The 20964-nt window shown below is 39.7% G+C and overlaps 1 protein-coding gene across 3 annotated transcripts in view; it reads left to right on the forward strand.

Moving 5' to 3' along the window:
- Window positions 1–20964, forward strand: part of LOC128690204 (uncharacterized) — a 36479-nt gene that overhangs the window by 7742 nt on the left and 7773 nt on the right. The window contains exons 2-9 of one of the 3 annotated variants that reach the window (XM_053778766.2): window positions 5495–5542; window positions 7462–7586; window positions 7732–7913; window positions 8741–8936; window positions 11040–12262; window positions 14472–14691; window positions 19342–19528; window positions 19748–20603. In XM_053778766.2, coding sequence (XP_053634741.1) covers window positions 7506–7586; window positions 7732–7913; window positions 8741–8936; window positions 11040–12262; window positions 14472–14691; window positions 19342–19528; window positions 19748–20202 — 2544 coding nt within the window. In that variant the 5' untranslated portion in view covers window positions 5495–5542; window positions 7462–7505 and the 3' untranslated portion in view covers window positions 20203–20603. Of the gene's footprint in view, window positions 1–5494; window positions 5543–7461; window positions 7587–7731; window positions 7914–8740; window positions 8937–11039; window positions 12263–14471; window positions 14692–19341; window positions 19529–19747; window positions 20604–20964 lie in introns of those variants that run through there. The other 2 variants (XM_070090699.1, XM_053778765.2) reach the window with 2 other exon arrangements.

The following is a 20964-nucleotide window of genomic DNA, read 5'->3' on the forward strand; positions in this document are numbered from 1 at the left end:
TGCTTATTGCAGTTTAACTGTGATTTAATCAATCAATCAATCAATTTATTCACATGATACATGTTGCACATGTGTCTAATTTATCATTTGTATAAAACTGGATAACATTATATTTCTCACATGGAAAGTCTCTTAGCTATGGGGAGCATTTTGAGCAAGCTTAAACCTAACTTCCGTCTAGAAGGACTGTAGTATTTTACATACGTATATGCATACAAGACAATAATGATTTTCACAGTAAAATAGATTACATGAATATTAAATAAATGCATATGAAGCAGAAAAAATCATAAGTTACATGAGAATAAGAACACTATATTAAGATTAATTCACAATAAAATTCTATTACAAATTACAGTGAGAGTGAAACTAGTTACCTGTATTATTGCAGAATGTGATGAGATAGTATTTTACATATATGTATGTAAGATTTGGAAATGATGATAAATTAGACACATATGCAACACTTGGGTATCTTTAATGAGGAAATGTTTTGCCACACAGTGGCTTCATCAGTCCATACAAAAGATAATGATGAACAGGAGTTTTGAGGTAATCAGTCACTCGGCCTTGAGTTGATGTAATCAGTCCATCAATCTTGAAAAGAATACAGCATATGTGTGAAGAAGTGACTTATGTACTGTAGGCAGGAGAGGTGCAGCAGCCGTAGGTGGTGTCACTCTTGACCAATGTGGAAGTAGGTCATGCCTAAAGGTTTAGGCAAGTGAAGAATCCCCCGTATTCAGATCCCAACTGCAGTTCCAGCGAAGAAGCTGCGAGACCACCCACTGGACCAATGGGACAGCAATACAAGTGAAAGTAGCCTGACCAGTGAGACAGGTATGAACGAAGAAATTCCCATCCCATCCACAGAAATGCCGTATTCATTGAGAATGACTCAGTGTTCATGGATATGAGAATAAGAACACTACTTAGATTGTACAATACTTTAAAGTATTCAGTAATTCAAGATAAAACCTCTAATGAAAATTATGACAGGAATGAAGCTTGCTACATGAAGTGATACTAAATATGATGAGAATTTTGCTGTCAGGCTTACATTAAGGTAAGGAGGTGCTTTTTAACAGTAGCTTTGAAGTGGTTGGCTGATAACTGTGACCCATGGCCTGGTGGCAAAAGCTCTCGCTTCACATTGTGAGGGGTCCGGTTTCAGTTCGCAGCAAAGGTTGAAACATTGGACATATTTCCTTACACCAGTTGTCATTGATCACCCATCAGTATAAAACGGGTACCTGGGTGTTAGTCGACTGGTGTGTGTTGCATCCCAGGGCAAAATTGACCTAATTTGCCCGAAATGCTCTGCATAATGAGCAGCTTTCTATGTAGCAACATGCCATTGATATCAGCTAGGCCTGTATACCTTGTACATGTACTTGTAGAAATAAAGATTATTATTATTATTATTATTATTGCTGCTGCTGCTGCTGCTGCTGCTGCTGCTGCTGCTGCTGCTGCTGCTGCTGCTGCTGCTGCTGCTGCTGCTGCTGCTGCTGCTGCTGCTGCTGCTGCTGCTGCTGCTGCTGCTGCTGCTGCTGCTGCTGCTGCTGCTGCTGCTGCTGCTGCTGCTGCTGCTGCTGCTGCTGCTGCTGCTGCTGCTGCTGCTGCTGCTGCTGCTGCTGCTGCTGCTGCTGCTGCTGCTGCTGCTGCTGCTGCTGCTGCTGCTGCTGCTGCTGCTGCTGCTGCTGCTGCTGCTGCTGCTGCTGCTGCTGCTGCTGCTGCTGCTGCTGCTGCTGCTGCTGCTGCTGCTGCTGCTGCTGCTGCTGCTGCTGCTGCTGCTGCTGCTGCTGCTGCTGCTGCTGCTGCTGCTGCTGCTGCTGCTGCTGCTGCTGCTGCTGCTGCTGCTGCTGCTGCTGCTGCTGCTGCTGCTGCTGCTGCTGCTGCTGCTGCTGCTGCTGCTGCTGCTGCTGCTGCTGCTGCTGCTGCTGCTGCTGCTGCTGCTGCTGCTGCTGCTGCTGCTGCTGCTGCTGCTGCTGCTGCTGCTGCTGCTGCTGCTGCTGCTGCTGCTGCTGCTGCTGCTGCTGCTGCTGCTGCTGCTGCTGCTGCTGCTGCTGCTGCTGCTGCTGCTGCTGCTGCTGCTGCTGCTGCTGCTGCTGCTGCTGCTGCTGCTGCTGCTGCTGCTGCTGCTGCTGCTGCTGCTGCTGCTGCTGCTGCTGCTGCTGCTGCTGCTGCTGCTGCTGCTGCTGCTGCTGCTGCTGCTGCTGCTGCTGCTGCTGCTGCTGCTGCTGCTGCTGCTGCTGCTGCTGCTGCTGCTGCTGCTGCTGCTGCTGCTGCTGCTGCTGCTGCTGCTGCTGCTGCTGCTGCTGCTGCTGCTGCTGCTGCTGCTGCTGCTGCTGCTGATAATGCCTGGAATTTTCAGGCAAGGAGTTCCAGATTTTAGACTTTTTTTTGTGCACTGAGTTTTTACACAGGTTGAGTACTGTAGAAAGTATGATAGTTGTTCTTTTCCTAATTTTCTTAACATTATTCAGATTTAATAAATATTGTAACATTATTCAGATTTAATAAATATTGTACTCAAATAATCCCCATTTAGTGTGTTGAATCATGATTTTATTGTACAGTATATACAGTACATAGTATGTTTTTATGTTCTGGTAATTGCTGACCTAGGTTACTTAAATAACCTGATACAGTATCTGCTAATTTGTAGTATTTTTAGAACTGATTACAGTGTACTATTAACATATTTATGGTTGTTGCAGCACCCACTGCTACTGCTTAGAAATTTTGGAAAATATTAATTAGGCAAGGTAAAAATGCTGTCTATTGAACATATCTGGCTCTTGTTTAGCAAGAACTGTAGAGGCTTCATTGCTTGTGGATGTTGTGGCACAGATTGTACTACCCAAATTTTGCATTTTAATTTTTAACCCTTTCAGGGTCCAAAGGCCAAATTTCGAAGTGCGCACCAGTGTCCAAGAATTTTCAAAAAATAATTTTGCTATTTTTTCTTATGAAATGGTAGAGAATCTTTTTCTGAAGGTAATAAAACAAAAAGTACAAAATTTGATGGAAAATTGATGAAATTATGCTCTTGCGAATTTTGACGTGTCAGTGATATTTACGCATTGGAGATTTTGCCGACTTTGACTCCCATTTTAGGCCAGTTATGTTATTCCAGTCGACCAAATTCTTAGCTATTTCACTAGGATTACTTCCATTCTATTGATTGAGCACAAGAAATCGCCAAGTCAACTGTTTCGACTACAAAATAAAGTGATCGGAAATTGGTAATTTGGCCAATTTAATGCAAAGTTCGAAATATTCTAATTTCAAAATAGGGTCTAGAATAAACAATGCAGGCATTCCTGGAACTAAACTAACATTTCCTCTGTTCATTAGGTACGTTTTCAGGCTTTACAAATGAATTCCATTTTGATTTTTTATTCACATAATGAATTTTTATTCAAACCAAAAAAATAGAGGATTTATTGTTATGCAATGCTGTAATATAACTGTATAAACAATATCACCACATTTGTGAACGTACATTAGACCCACCAGTTGGCGTGTATTAGACGTGTGGGATCATTTGTTTACTCTTCAACATCAGCAAAAATTTAACATTTCTGCTATTTTGAGCTCAGTTTCAACCCATTTCCATTACTAAAATCAATCAAAATCATCTCTATTTCTGTAATATATCTTCCATTCTATCAAATGAGACCAAGAAATCACAAATACAACTATAAAAAACATACAAAAAAACACTGCAAAGTCGCTGTTTTAATCGAAAATTACGGTCTCAGTTTTTTTCTCTCATTATGCACTGTGTGCTGCAGGATTTGTTTTATGTGGTGCACACATACCACATAGATGTATTCTCTCATATCTAGGCCCAAATTTACCTCTCACAGCTTATCAGAGTGAGCAGAGCTCATTGCGTAGATCTACAGTTTAGACCCTCAACGTATAGCCGTAGATCTACAGCACGGACCCTCAAAGGGTTAAAATTTATAACATGTAATTTCAAGATTTTCGTGATATCAAAATTTTTTGGTTGCTCATTTATTTTGAATGTACAGTATTTCAACAAAGTCATGCTACTGCATATAAAGTTGTGTATTTATAGATTTGGTTACAAGAAGTGATGTGGGGTTACACAAGGTATTCAGAAGACAGATGTGGAGTTGTTCAGGTGGCTCAGCCATTTATAGAGGATGGAACAGAATAAGATGACAAAGAGGGTGTATAAGTCTGAGATGAAAGGAAGGAGAGGTAGGGTCATCAAAGGAAGTGTTGGCAGGAAGGTTTAAGGTTAGGGGCTGAACATCTAGCAGGCATGTACATAAAGTATGAGCATGTTAAATCAGGACGAGTGGAGAGCAAGTGGTTTTAGGGATTTGGCTTGCTGTTGGAGTGTGAATAATGTAACTTTATAAAGGGATTCAGGAAAACTGGTTAGTAAGTAAACCGACATGAATCCTGGGGGTGGGAAGTACAGTGCCTACTTCTTGGAGGGGTGAGTATATTACAGTCTGGAGGGTCAGTTGAATTGTGGTATCAGAGTGCAATGTAGCTTAGGCACAGAATAAACATTTAGCAGTACAGTAATGAGTTACAGTGGATCCTTGAATTTCATCATCCTTTTTCTGTATGTAAAACTACAGTTATTCTAAAATGTATTTTTTGTTAATATTTTTGGGTGTCTGGAATGGATTAATTGGATTTACATTATTTCGTATGGGAAATATTAACAAAAAATACATTTTATGGAGAATAACTAGTATAGCTTTACATACAGAAAATATTTTTTTTTATTATCACACTGGCCGATTCCCACCAAGGCAGGGTGGCCCGAAAAAGAAAAACTTTCACCATCATTCACTCCATCACTGTCTTGCCAGAAGGGTGCTTTACACTACAGTTTTTAAACTGCAACATTAACACCCCTCCTTCAGAGTGCTAATGTTGCAGTTTAAAAACTGCAACATGATGAAAGGGATGATGAAATTCGAGGGTCCACTGTATTTTTCACTACAGTATATGAAGCCATTTTATTTACTTCTCCAAGGCTGTGGGCCTCCACAGTTGCACTAGAAATGGAACCCAAGGGAACGACTAGCTAGAGTCATTCCCTGTGGTTGTTTTGCATCTTGTATCGCTTGTTCACAATCATTGCACAAGGATTTTGTATGTAACCCATAAAATACACGCTATCTTTCATTCATATTTTTATTAACCAATGTTAAACCTGTTTGTGTCATACAGTGCTGAAATGTATTAAAGAATGAGGAAATAATTCTCATAATTTAAACCAAGGAAAATGCAACTTTTCGTCCATGGGGAAAAGAGGGAGGTCTAAAACTTCAAGGCCTCAGAACTGTGGCAGATTTCATAGTTTGTCAGTGATGTCTTTTAATGTTTAACCTGAAGTTAAAAAAAAAAAAATAAAGACAAAAATCATTCTACGAGCCCTTTATGGCAGACATTATCCTTTTCATTCATACATTTCATTCTTTTTATGTTTCAGACAACTGCAAATTAGAAAATAATGAAATAAGCAAATGAGATGTGGCAGGTAAGTGTTTATGGTATTTACAGTGCTGTGTATACTGTACCAGATCTAGGGTCCAACACAAAAATTTTCTGCTTGCTAGAAACTTTCCGACTTTTACTGGTAATAGCATTCAGGAATTTTGTTGGTTAAAAATATCATAGATTTACATTATGAAATACAATACTGTATTGCTTTGTAACATTAAATCCCTCGTTTTTTCTTCTTCAGAATACAACACTCTCTTGCTGTAAAAATACCATGTGTAAATAAATTGTCAACTTCTCCATTTATTCATCAGATTTCTATTTGTGTTTAGTGTTTTCCCATGATTAAAAAAGTAAAGCAATATACAGTGTACAGTAGTCCCCCTGTATCTGTAGGGGATATGTTCCAAGACCTACTGCAGATAGTAGCAAATCCTATGCACGTATAATTTTTTTGTTTATGTACATACCTATGATAAAGTTTAATTGATAAATTACGTACTGTAAGTGGAGAGCGTATAAATCTGTAGGGGAAGGAAGGCGGGGTAGGGGTCGTTCTCAGAAAGGTTGGAAGGAAGGGGTAAGGGAGGTTTTGTGGGCGAGGGGCTTGGACTTCCAGCAGGCGTGCGTGAGCGTGTTCGATAGGAGTGAATGGAGACGAATGGTATTTGGGACCTGACGATCTGTTGGAGTGTGAGCAGGGTAATATTTAGCGAAGGGACTCGGGGAAACCTGTTATTTTTATATAGCTGGACTTGAGTCCTGGAAATGGGAAGTACAATGCCTGCGCTCTAAAGGAGGGGTTCGGGATATTGGCAGTTTGGAGGGATATGTGTATCTTTATACGTATATGCTTCTAAACTGTTGTGTTTCTGAGCACCTCTGCAAAAACAGTGATTATGTGTGAGTGAGATGAAAGTGTTGAATGATGATGAAATTATTTTCTTTTGGGGGATTTTCTTTCTGGGTCACCCTGCCTCGGTAGGAGACGGCCGACTTGTTAAAAAAAAAAAAAAAAAAAAAAAGCCGAGAATTAGCACAATGTCGAGAGCTGCCAGCATCACTACTCTGCACTTTGGGGCCATTATTTAGCAAAATTAAGGGTTACTTTCAATACTTACACGGCAAACCGCGAATAACTGAAACTGCAGAAACGGAATCGACAGATATGGGAATTCTACTGTAGTTGTTCAGCTGTGTTGGCTTGGTGATATCTGGCAAGCCTTTCATCATACAAGCAGTAACTGCTACAGCTATGGTCACTAGTGACTTATTTTGCAACAGTCTTCAGAACTAGTGTACTATCTCCGGTGCAAGTGATAATAATTAATAATCTTATTCATCCTTTAGATAAAGTATCCATTATGGCATTCATTCTCTACTGCTAGGTGTGGATGGGTGGTCTGGAGCCGACAGAAGTGTTTATGTATGGCACCTCTATCCACTCTACATTATTATCCTGCTGTGATTAGTGATATTTACAAGAAGGGGCATATTTTTTCCCTAGGGACAGTTTGTCGCAAATAGTGATAATAATAATAATAATAATACCACATATGGAAAAGTCTTTGATGTAGACAACCTTTTCATGTGGCGGTCTTATTTGCGTCATTTTTAGTACGTAATTCTTGCTGTATGTCTAATAATAATGATAATGCTGCCACCAGCAGCAACAGCCTGGTTGACCAGGCTACAACCAGATGAACCTGGCCCATGGCCAGGCTCCAAGAGTAGTAAGACTCTTGAAACTCATAAAAGGTACATCAAAGCTAAGGTAAGGATTGTCAACATGAAAAAAAATCACAAAAGGATGAACATGTATTTTAGAAACATTGCCTACAATACATCCTTGTTTCTTGTGGTGATTCTCTTCTCAAAGAAGCACATTTGTGTCTTAAGTGAAATGCTGATTTTTTTCTTTGGTTAGTTATGTAAATGCACTGTTGTTTTCTTCAGAGTGAACACAGGATGCCGCAAGGACTAGTACACAAACACTCGCCATGCTGATGGACCAAGAGCCAGTGAGTTTATTCTCTCCATGGGCTTCATACGACATTGGCTCCTCTCTACTCGGCAAACAAGTTAGTTTTGATTATTTTTATATCTTGTGCATGTCTTAAGATTATCACCTCTGGATAATATTACTATTCCATCTGGGTATATACTGTCTGTACTTTCCATCAGTAAATATCCTGAGAGATATAATTTTATGTTTTCTTCCAACAGAGCTGTCGTGTAAGAACAGGAAATTTAGAGAAGAGCAGTGGAGTTGGAGGAGGGGGAGATGGAGGTGGAGGAGGTGGAAGTGGGGGACTCGGAGGGAGCCGAATAGTCGACGCCCTCATCTCCAGTGTCCTTGATGAAACTGATCAGCTAGGTCTTGCTCACCTTCAGGATAAACCAGACAAGTAAGTGTCTTCATGATTATGGACATTTCAGGAAAGAGTCATTGAGTAATGTGATGGATGAAGGGCCGTAAGGAAACGTGAAGCTTAGCAAGAATGAAGGTATCAAAAAGCTGTGTAGCATGGGGAAAAAACTTGTACTGATCTTTAATGAATCTGCAAATGATAGTTCCATTGTACTTACTATAAGAAAAAGTTTGTGAAATTGTCCTAAACCACCTGAGTTATTAGTTCACCTTCATGGTGTAAGATAACTTACTGAGGTTAGATGATAGTCATGTGTGGTCAGAAGTTGGGAAATAGCCAGGTTAACATAGTCACAAAGGTTAGGAGAGAGCTAGGTTAGGTCAGGGAAGGTTGGGAGAGAACCAGATTAGGTCAAGGAAGGTTAGGAGAGAGCCATGTTAGGTCAAGAGTATTGAGGGATACCAAAATTTTTGTTGATACCAATACTCAATTTTAGGCCAATACCAATACCATCAAACTTGACTGATGCCCACCTGTACCATCAACATTAGCAGATATCCATCGATACTCGGTTTCATCAAAATTAACCAATGCTGATAATTTGACACTTCTCTAGTCTTGAGATGATGAGAGGACGACCAGGTAAGGTCAGGAGAAGGTATGAGATGGCTAGATTAGGTCAGGAAAGGTTATGAAACAGCCAGGATAGGTGAGGAGAGGGTATGAGTTGGGCTTTCTTCTATTTAGTAATTATTCAACTCACTACATCAATTCACTCACCTTTTTTATACCCAGAACCTAAACCAAGATTATATTATGATGTTATAATGCATACCATTTATAAATACTATTATTTTTATCAGGAGCTGTAGCAGTACAAACAGCATTGGCAGCTCAAGGGGTATGGGCCGGGAAATTGGAAGTGATGGGTTGTTGTGGGGCACTGGGGGTTTGGGTAGAGGAAGTCACTCGGATGACTTCTATCCCCCTGCTGCTCATCCCCCGACCCAGTCTGACTTCATCCACTATTTGTTCGATACTGCAGGTCAAGAGGATGAGGTAAGGTGCTACGGTAGAAAGTGGTGATCAAAAGCAGCATCAGTAAGTCAGCAGCTAGTACAGGTCTCCCTCAACATTCGCGTTTTCCACTTTCGCGGGTTTCGAACATTCGCGAATTCCCAGCTACCCAATCATATTTAAAACATGTCATTACATATCTTAGGAATTGTGGCAGTGGCAGAGTTTGTTTGGAGATAGGGCAAGATAGTCCTTCAGTATGACACTAATATCAACTCTACAGCTTATTTTATCTATCACAATTCATCTAATATGACATAATAAACAATATTAATAACATAGAAACTTGACATATACTCTAGAATGAATAAAATATGTCATTAAGTATGTTGGGAATTGTGGTAGTGGCAGAGTTTGTTAGGAGACAGGACAAGATAGTCCTTCAGTATGACACTAATATGAACTCTTTGGCTTATTTATCTATCACAATTCATCTAATATGACATATTAAACAATACTAATAACAGAAACATGACATATGCTCTAGAATGAATAAAATACATCATCATGTATGGCATGAGTGTTGCTGTGTTGGTGTTGTTGGGTGTATAAGGGCCATTGAGACATAAGCCACACACAGTGGTGGTGGAGGTAGCATCAGAGGCAGTAGAGACTAGAGGCGGCAGTGTTGTCGGTCGCCCTGTATAACTCCAACAACATTAGAGGAGTTAAGTTAGTGCTGTCCTTTTTCTATTGAATAATTGCTTAACTTACTTGTTACACTGTTAATGCTACACTTTATCGCTGGCTGGCTGGCGCTATAGCCTTTATTGACTTTTTTTTTTTTTTTTTTTTAAACAAGTCGGTCGTCTCCCACTGAGGCAGGGTGACCCAAAAAAGAAAGAAAATCCCCAAAAAGAAAATACTTTCATCATCATTCAACACTTTCACCACACTCACACATTATCACTGCTTTTGCAGAGGTGCTCAGAATACAACAGCTTAGAAGCATATACGTATAAAGATACACAACATATCCCTTATGCTGCTTTATTATCATATGTATCGTAGAATCACTGAAGAAGGCACATTCTCCCCTCTCTCTTCCTCCTCCACTTTAGTACTCTGCTACGAGTTCTTTCTTGAATTCTATACACCTACCATCCAATTTACTACCGAGCTTGGTTCCAACTAACTGGTTGCAAGTCAAAATGGACGTAAGTCGAACCTTACTACTGAACATCAACATCACATTATTGTAATGATTTTATTTTATTGTTTTATTTTAGTATTTCATTTTTTACTTTTTATGCTGTTAGTACTGTATTTTATACTGTAAGGTTTAGGAGAAACACTGTGTACAACACGAACAGTTGTTTATTTCCCAGAACATTTGCATACAAAAATGGTTGTAAATCGAGTGGTCGTATGTCAAGCAGATTATAAGTTGGATGGTAGGTGTAGTTTTTCTCACCACCTTTACCAAAGGGCTGGCAATAGTACAATATTTTACGATGTTTTCATGTGTTTTTTGATTTCATGATTCAGTAGGTTAAGGAAGCAGTATTGTATTATATTTCCCTACAATATGTTGGGGCACCAAACATTCGTGATTTTTCAACATTCGCGAGATTCTTGAGGGAGACCTGTAATCCAGTACAAGATACCTTTTTTTAGTTTCAAGTTTTATAAGAATTTTTCTGATGTCATCGGCAGTCTGATTCTGTTCTGTTCAAATCTTTCCAACTTATCAGAAATTAGTGTTTATTTATATACCTACTGATTTATTTGTAGGTAACATACTACTGTATGGTATTTATTTATTAAATAAATTAAAATGTAAATATTTTATGCATTTATATTACACTTCAGCTTCAGTAACCATAATATTATGCCGGTTAGTTTATTAAATTAGTCAACTAAAACAAAAGTTGTATGAAATGCTTGTTTACATGTTCATCAACAGCATCTATTGGCAGTTGTATTTTAAGAGCTGACACATTATTTTTTTTGTGGCTCGGTAAATTATTCCATAAATATAGGCAAATACCTGTGTTTTAATTAAAGTTACTCTGTAAAAAGAGAAAAGACGACAAATTTTGAGTTTGTAAACTAACTATTATTTAACATGTTTTGTTTTCCCAGACTGGATTGCAGGGAAATTATGGAGAGTTCTTTCGAGAGCGGGAATTAAGTGGAAGCTCTCGAGATTCAGGCTATGGCTCATTTCTCGGGGTAGGTGGAACAGGGTCACCACCAGGGATGTCCTGTAGTAGTCAGGCCTCCATCTGTGATGTTCGAAAAATACCAGTGGATTCTCTTGGCCTTCCTACAAGTAGAAATATCAGCCATGACTTTGACCAGTTTACAAGTGAAATGAATGCACAGAAGAATTTCATGGATAACTTGCAACGTCTCAACCAGCTAAATGGTGGCAACTCTCCTGGGCTGTCTCTTCTTTCTCCTTTAGGAGACCTTGAACCTCTCTTACTTGGGGCATCTGATCTAGGGGATACAACCCTTGGACTAAGTCAGCTTCTGCCTCCTACACGGGATCTCCCACATGATCTTTTGCCTCCTTCTTCTACTCCTACCTCCAATGACCCATTCTCCATATCATCCCTTGGTGTTAAATCAAATATTGGCGTGGATGTAATGCGTGGCCAACCATCTTCGTTAGCTGGAGCTGGACCTCCTATTCAATCGCCACATCAGCCAAGCAATCTTAATGACAAAGGACAACAAATGGCTAATCTTCTAAGTGGTATGGGTATTCATGATGGCTCATCACAGCCCAACATTAACACACTTAGTACTCATCACCTGGGAGCTCTTGCAGCATTGTGTGCACCAAATCTCTCTGCTTCGGCAGGTAACCAAGCTAACTCGGGTAGCCTAAATGGTCATACCCTTTCAAACAGACCTCAGTCATCACCAAAGTTTCTAAATTCTCAGCAGTCCATTTCAACAAATGGAGAAATATCCCCCAGCATTATGCGAAAACATCGACCAGAAGATGAACGGGGTGTTCCTATGTGTGTGACCTCGCAGTCTGGTAATCAAGGCTCTCCTCCAGTGTCAAGAGTGTCAGAACAACTCACAGGCCCTTCGAAAGATGGTTCAGGACATTGTGGACCAGTAGGGCCACCTCCAAAGGGGCCATTTTTGGTCCCCCCACCAACATTCCCACCTACTGATGGTGTTCCCCCGTGGGACTTGCTTCCTCCTATGGCAGAGATCTTTCCTCCCCATGGACCTCCACCTCCATTACTGCCACCAAACACAGACCTCCTCCCCCCATTTACAGATCTTCCACCTCATCCCCTCCTATCTATACCACCGCCATTGCTGGGATTTAGACCATTCAGGTAAGTTAATCTTGTGGAATTATTGAATAATTGTCATGTTATTGGCTCTACAGATATCTTTCATTATAGTGGATTTGTCAGTGATTTACAAATAGGTGTAAACCTTCTTGGCTTCTTTATAATTACAGCCTCTCCTCACTTAATGACAGAGTTCCGTTCCTAAGACCACGTTGGTAAATGAATTCGTTGCTAAGTGAGGAGCATACTATAATTGTAGTGGGTTTGTGTCATCTATCTTTGATATTGTTTTGATGTCACCTTTGCACCATTTATAAAATTTTTGATATATTTTTAAATGTTTATACAGTATTGTACTGTATACTGTAATAAACAGAATAGAGGAAATCAGCTCTAATATACATTATTTAGGCATGCATACTAGTCAGAGAGCCCATCGTAAGTCCAAGGGGTCAGTAAATGAATATGTGCTAAGTGAGGAGAGGCTGTATTCAACTGCTGTTTCTGAAGTAACGGCTTCTGTTTCCTGCCTGGGTAATGTGTTTTGAAACAAACTTGACAGTGTTTACTCTATGCACACACTACCTAATGTAAGATGTGCATCTTTGTAAAGTAAATCAACTTCGAAAATGGGCAGGACTTGACCCTTGGCAAGATACTCTTAAGAAAAGTCACTCGACTAGGTATGGTTTAGTGGTAAGAGCATTGGTTTGACACTTGTAGGATTGCCTTGTTATAAGTCTGGTCCTGCCTGTTTCCTGTGTTTATAATCTTGCTTATTATGATTTCATGACTTAGATGATGGCTTTGAAGGGATATCAGCTGGATTTTGTCACTATCATGTTGGTGTGAGTTTTGTCCATGAAACCTGCATTTGTGGTCACAGTGAGAGCCAGGCTAATGTCCCTAGTGTATATAAATATACCTAGTTGGAGAACTATTTGACCAACATGGTGTAGTGGAAAAAGCGTTGGTCCAGTAATTTTGGAATTGTCTTGCCATGTGTTGAGTTAAGCACATCCAAATTTTTTTAATCACATGATTATAGTTTTGTGAGTCTTCATAAAATAGATGTTGGAATTGTTATTGGGCAATGCTGGATGTATTTTTGCCAGTTTTCAAACCAATTTTTGAGGAATATCCTTTAGTATTCCAAGGTCTCACATCTGGAAAGGTTCTGGAGCCCAATTTTGGCACATGAAATTGTTGAAATTGCCTCTAAATGGGAAAACTCATCATCATTCTGAAGTAACCAATTAGATGCCTAACACCTTCCCAAGGAAAGTGAAGAGATTAAATTTGAAGATGTATAGTAACAGACTTGGGAAGCAGGTGTTCTCCATTTGCTCATGAGTTGGAATAATGACTGTTTAGACTTAATTTAAAAATTTCATAAACTGAAAGATGTTGCAAAAATCATACGAGTAAAAAGGTCTTAGAAAGGGCCAATCTATAACATACTAGAAACACATTCAATCCCCTCATGTATTTCTGTGATGGAATGTTAAAAAGTTCTAGATAATTGCAATTTATGGCATATTGATGCTTAAAATTGCAGCGTGCCATTGTATTTCTCGTATTTTTCCATGGGGAATAGGTCATTCGTATTGTTTTTGTTATGAATAGTAACATCACTTGCTTAAAATTTGTAGGCCCCTATATAACCTGGGAAAGTTTATACAGTTAATAAAGTTACATTTTGGCTTTAGTTAATACTGTACTTTTTATGGTTAGTTTTTGATTTGTATCTTTGTTTCATAAAATCTTTTGAAACCTTATAGGGACCTGGATCAACTGGCATTGTGGAGAAGAAAATAATGATATACAGTAATGTCTTTGGCTCCAATAATTTTAAACATGAATGTAAAGTGTTCATTTAAAAAATGGATGTAGAAGTGGAGTGAAAGATGGTAGGAGAGGAAGAGAGAAATATAAGGGATATTTTAAAATTATTGTAAGGTATTTTGGGATAGGAACTGGAATTGCTTACCTCTGTTGATCATCTTATTGTGATTAAGTTGTATTTAGTTATTTAATAACTTAAGATTTTTTATTATTAAATGAATTAAGTGCAATTTACTCATGTACTTTGCCCTGTCAACATAACAGACATTTTAGCAAGTGTAACCTAATTAAGGCTAAAAGAAACACACACAGTATATGTGTAATATGAAATATAAGTTGAAGGTAGAAAAATCTAATAAAAATTTATATCTGTGTGTCAGGTTTATATTTTGCGTTATGTCTTCAGGCGTACTGGGGGAAGTGGTGAGCTACATTCACGCTTGGAAGAATGTTATGACCAGTTTCGCCAGCTTGAGCGAGAACGTAAAAAGACTGAAGCAGAACTAGCCCGATGTTTTCCAGGGAAGAGAGTTTCTTCCGCTAATACGGTGCCGCTCCCTCGTCTCCCGCCATCGCCTTCCCGTGTTGACCGACTCATTATTGACCATCTCCGGGAGCATGCAAGAGTATGTAGAACTTGAGTCACTATAATTCAAGAAATTCTGCACCTCAGTTTAATTTTATAGTTTCATGTCTTTTCATAGATTTGTTAATGCATAAAGCCTGCTTAATCTTTTCATTGTTGACACCTTCTATGGTGCCATTTTGTTTTTAAATTAAAAATAATTTTATCAAACCCAGTTCCTGGCTATTTTGCTAGTATGCCTTTTATACTATGCAATGATTATGTGAAACTGCCTATTCTACCAACAGAATTATTTTGTAAAGTGCCTAGAAGTCAACGATTTGGCCAGCTTTACATTATTTTCATTGCATTCCAATTTAAAGGGAGAATCCAAAACAAATGTTCTAGGCACAGCACCGTGTCTTCCTTTGCAGATGACACCCGAATCTGCATGACAGTGTCTTCCATTGCAGACACTGCAAGGCTCCAGGCGGACATCAACCAAATCTTTCAGTGGGCTGCAGAAAACAATATGAAGTTCAACGATGAGAAATTTCAATTACTCAGATATGGTAAACATGAGGAAATTAAATCTTCATCAGAGTACAAAACAAATTCTGGCCACAAAATAGAGCGAAACACCAACGTCAAAGACCTGGGAGTGATCATGTCGGAGGATCTCACCTTCAAGGACCATAACATTGTATCAATCGCATCTGCTAGAAAAATGACAGGATGGATAATGAGAACCTTCAAAACTAGGGAGGCCAAGCCCATGATGACACTCTTCAGGTCACTTGTTCTATCTAGGCTGGAATATTGCTGCACACTAACAGCACCTTTCAAGGCAGGTGAAATTGCAGACCTAGAAAATGTACAGAGAACTTTCACGGCGCGCATAACGGAGATAAAACACCTCAATTACTGGGAGCTCTTGAGGTTCCTAAACCTGTATTCCCTGGAATGCAGGAGGGAGAGATACATGATTATATACACCTGGAAAATCCTAGAGGGACTAGTACCGAACTTGCACACGAAAATCACTCACTACGAAAGCAAAAGACTTGGCAGACGATGCACCATCCCCCCAATGAAAAGCAGGGGTGTCACTAGCATGTTAAGAGACCATACAGTAAGTGTCAGGGGCCCGAGACTGTTCAACTGCCTCCCAGCACACATAAGGGGGATTACCAACAGACCCCTGGCAGTCTTCAAGCTGGCACTGGACAAGCACTTAAAGTCAGTTCCTGATCAGCTGGGCTGTGGCTCGTACGTTGGTTTGCGTGCAGCCAGCAGCAACAACCTGGTTGATCAGGCTCTGATCCACCAGGAGGCCTGGTCACAGACCGGGCCGCGGGGGCGTTGACCCCTGGAACTCTCTCCAGGTAAACTCCAGGCCAGGTAATTACAGTCACTGAAGTACATTCCCTCTGTTCATTACTCATGTCTCTAGGCATTTCATATGTTACACATGACCTCCATTTTGACTCTATCACCACACTAAAAATCAACATTTATCCCTGTTTCTTGACTGGTAAACTGTAACCAAGAATGTGTGGTCATGGTTTGGGCTGTTCCAGTAATTGAATTTGACCAAGTAAAAGTTCAGAAAACAGACAGGGAAGGGAGGACTCCTGTCCTTTCTCAGGAAAACCACCACTTTGAGGCCTATTTCAGGCCACTCATGGTCTGAAACTGACCAGAATCTTCTCCCTTTCATTAGTGTGTCTTCTGATATCAATTACCTCCAAGAAATTGGCAATAAAACCTTGAAACTCATTCTAAAAAATGCCCTCAAGTCACTATTATAACCCAAACATAGAGAAAGAGGTTAGCTGTACCCATTAGGCACTGCATGGGGGAGGATTTTGTTAATACTGTGCACATACTTTCGTTCTTTCTTTCAACAAACCGGCCATATCCCACTGAAGCAGGGTGGCCCAAAAAGAAAAACAAAAATTTCTCTTTTCAACTTAAGTACATGTAATGTATAGAGGATAAGGGGTTACTAGCCCCTTGCTCCTGGCATTTTAGCCGCCTCTTACAACACGCATGGCTTACAGAGGAAAAATTCTGTTCCACTTCCCCATGGAGAACATACTTTCATGTCTGGGCCAAAATTTGCCACTTGCTTCATATTTAAGGATGCCATAATTTACACCTAGATCTATGCAAGTACCATTATCTCCATTCCCATAGATCTACCTGTCAGAGTCGGTAAACTGACCTTGTTTAGCACAGTATGTATAAATAGAAGCCATCATTTATGCAGGGCACACAGAATATTTATTTTTAATCTTCTTTCAACAAACCAGCTGTATCCCACCGAAGCAGGGTTATCCGTCTAAGAAGACACTTTCACTGTCACTTATTTAATGACTGTCTTGCCAGAAGGACACCGACATCACAGTTTGGATGACCCTCCAAACCACAACATCCCCACCCCTCCTTTAGAGTACAGGCACTGTACTTCTCACTCCAAAGACTCATGTCTGACTAACCACTTTCCTGAATCCCTTTTTAAATGCTACCTTGCTCACACTCCAACAGCACAGTCAAGTCATAAAGACCACTTACCTCCACTCCTATCTAACATGCTCACACAAGCCTGTTAATTGTCCAAGCTCCTGGCACCCAAACCCTCCATTACTCCCTCTGTCCAGCCTTTCCTAGAATGACTCCTACCTCTCTTCCCTCCACTCCACAAAGAATGATGATTAAAATGTTAGCTCTAAAAGGTGAGAGAGATTGAGAGATTTGTAGTTATCAGTATGCTTACACCTCCCCCAGTAGCATGTCAGATCCAAAAAACTCTACACTGCTCTTAGGAATCTAAGATGCTCACATTATATCCTCAATCCCAGCCAGGCTCTTAGTACCTACTTCATGCCATATATCTAAAACTTGCTCAGACATCCTCTACACCTTCCATCCACAAATGATTTATGTTCCTACCTTGCTCCCTTTTTTTCTATTGTTATGACTTTCGACTGTGTTACTTAAAAAGTCCTGGCTCATAAAGGGTAAATCCTGGTATGTCTAAGGGCATGTATATTAATAACATTGAAAAAGACACCACTCTAGGGCCAGCATGTACCTTCATACAAATTATGAACCATAAATTTAAATGGTCCTAGGTAGTAGGTTGGTAGACAGCAACTGCCCAGGGAGGTACTACCGTCCTGCCAAGTGAGTGTAAAACGGAAACCTGTAATTGTTTTACATGATGGTAGGATTGCTGGTATCTTTTTTCTGTCTCATAGACATGCAAGATTTCAGGTATGTCTTGCTACTTCTTTTTGCACTTAGGTCACACTACACATACATATATGAGCATATATATACAGTGGACCCCCGCCTAACGATCAACTCCCAACTCGACCAATTATGTAAGTGTATTTTTGTAAGTGCTTTTGTAAGTGCATTTTTTGGGTTCTGAAACGGACTAATCTAATTCACAATATTCCTTATGGGAACAAATTCGGTCTATAACGGCACCCGAACAGACTTCTGGATTAAAATAATATCGTTAGGGGGGTCCACTGTATATATATACATACCCCTCTGGGCTTTCTTCTATTTTCTTACTAGTTCTTGTTCCTTGTTCTTGTTGTTTATTTCCTGTTATCTCCATGGGGAAGTGGAACAGAATTCTTCCTCCTTAAGCCATGCGTGTTGTAAGAGGCAACTAAAATGCAGGGAGCAAGGGGCTAGTAACCCCTTCTGTATAAAATACTAAATTTAAAAAGAAACTTTCGTTTTTCTTTTTGGCCACCCTGCCTCGGTGGGATACAGCCGGTGCGTTGAAAGAAAGAAAAAAATTTAAATGGTCAATGTATTATGAGAAAGGACACAAAACCTCACCTATACAAAAATATAATATATTAATATTATTATATTAATAGGCCTGGTCACAGACCAGGCCGCGGGGGTGTTGACCTCCTAAACCCTCTCCAGGCATACTCCAGGTATGTGTATATACAACCTACAATCTACTCTACTACAACCCACATCACCACACTCCAGTTTTCCTTTACCATGTACTCACATAGTTCACTAGCACACTGCTACTAGTGAGTAAAACAAAATATTTTTTTTTTTTCAACAAACTGGCTGTATCGCACCAAGGCAGGGTGGCCCAAAAAGAAAAATGAAAGTTTTTCTTTTTAAATTTAGTAATTTATACAGGAGAAGGGGTTACTAGCCCCTTGCTCCCTAAAACAAAATATATAAACATTTATAAACAGGGAGACTCCATGACACCCCCCCACCTTTCTGCTGGACTGTCTACCAGCAGGCAGAAACACTATGCGAGTACTCTCCTAAAACTTAAACAGGCCTCTGCATACTAGGCCCTTACAGGTAAACATGAGAGCACTTAAAACAATAACTAACCTAGGGTACTGTATAAACTTACAAAACAAACACCATCATTACATAACAGACTTTGAAGTATTAAGACATCTTGCTGCAGGTGCTGCACTCCATAAACTCACACTCACACACCTCAGTCTCCTCTTTCCTGGCCACTCTGCCTGACCAGGAATATTACGTGTCCAGTTTCAGAACAATCCTGGAACTATGGAGCATTTTTTGAAATATTTTTACTGCAGCACACTGCGTAATAAATACACTGTAATATCCAACAAGACCCAAACTTTCTTCTGTCTAACAGGGAGAATTTCAACTACCATGTTAACTTGGTCTGCAGGTAGTCACATTAGTGGGGAAAATGGAGAGGTTGCGAGGCTCTCCCCTTCAACCTGGAATACATCGCTCTGTTGCTCTTTGGCTTGAAGCGGTTACCAGTGTTCAAGAGAAACGCCGAGATGAGGTAGTTAATGCAATTACTCAGCGTCATAATCCACTACCTAATGCTCATCACACCAGTGAACAAGGTAATTTTTCATTTATTTTTTTGGCAGCCATAAGTTTGTACTATAGCTTTGAATTTTTTTTTTTTAATTTTTAAATTTTTTGTAATAAGATGGTAAAACTTGTTAGCTTTTTTCAGAAACCACTTGATTTTTGTTTTGAAAATATCCCATTAACGAGGTGAGCAAATTATAGTTTTACATTCATGGCAAAATTATTGTTTGGTTTCAATTTATTCTCAGACCTGATAGCTTTGGCATCAGCAATGGGAGGACTGGCAAGTGCTAGTCGAGGGGCCCGAACGGCCATGTTCTGTGCCCTGACACTCACTACCCACCACAGCATGGAGCCAAGCCTGGCCACTGCTTCATCACTCCCAGCCCATCTACTTCCAGAGTCACACTCTCCAACATCATCATCCTCTCCTGACTGCATCCCTGAACCACAACAGCTCTCTCCTGTAACTTCTTCTGCTCCTTTTATGCCCTCTGTAAATACTGGTGTGAATGCCACCTCCACCATCCCTACTACTGTTGGAGGTAATGGTGTAGCAGTGACAACAGCCACACTTGACACAATCACTGTGGCTCTGAAGGATGAAGGAGGAGCATCTAGTGCTTCAGCAGCATTAACCTCAACCATGGTAAAGTCTATCAACTCTACTACCTCTTCACCCACTTCTCTGACTGATCAGTAAAAACAGCTTAAAAGGAGGTGAGGATCCTGTATAAAATTACGAATGGAATTTTATGATGAAATGATTTCCATTGAGTTGCTACACCTTCAAATTGTATGAAATGCAATTTGATAGTACAATCTATAATAATGGTAAAAAAATAGTAACAGGTACTTAAATCAAATTCATACACTTTTTTTAATCAAACTGTTATTAGAATGCCTGATGTAATATTGTATAATAGTAAAAATATGTAAAGATGGGAGTTTATAATGAAGGGAGATAGAAAATATTTGTAGGGGCAGTGGAGTTACTTTAGTTGTTTTGGTCATTACAGTGATCAAAGTATGACACAGTGTATGCTTCAAAATACCAGTGACTCACTATGTACGAATGATAAATTACAACTTGTAATGCTTAAAGTTGCTCTTATGTCCTTTTATGGTTATGTTGATATAGACAAATGATGAACAAATGTTTTATTGCTGTCACTTTGTAGCCCAAGATCTATATCTGTGTGGCGTATAAGTTGTGTAACCTCATACATATATATATGTATGTATATATGTTGACACTAATACATGTTCTCACATACAACAATTACATAAAATAGCACACATCATATACATGCAGTATTCACATATACAAAAATACATGTGTGTATTCATTCATTGAAGAACCCATTGGTGGACCTTTGATGCATTAAATTGAGCTCAGACAAGTACCCTTATAAGAGATGATGAGTTAAAGCAGTTAATTCAACCGCTGAATATCATAATCCAC

The sequence above is a fragment of the Cherax quadricarinatus genome, chromosome 32 (genome assembly GCF_038502225.1).
Source record: "Cherax quadricarinatus isolate ZL_2023a chromosome 32, ASM3850222v1, whole genome shotgun sequence".
Lineage (NCBI taxonomy): Eukaryota > Metazoa > Arthropoda > Malacostraca > Decapoda > Parastacidae > Cherax > Cherax quadricarinatus.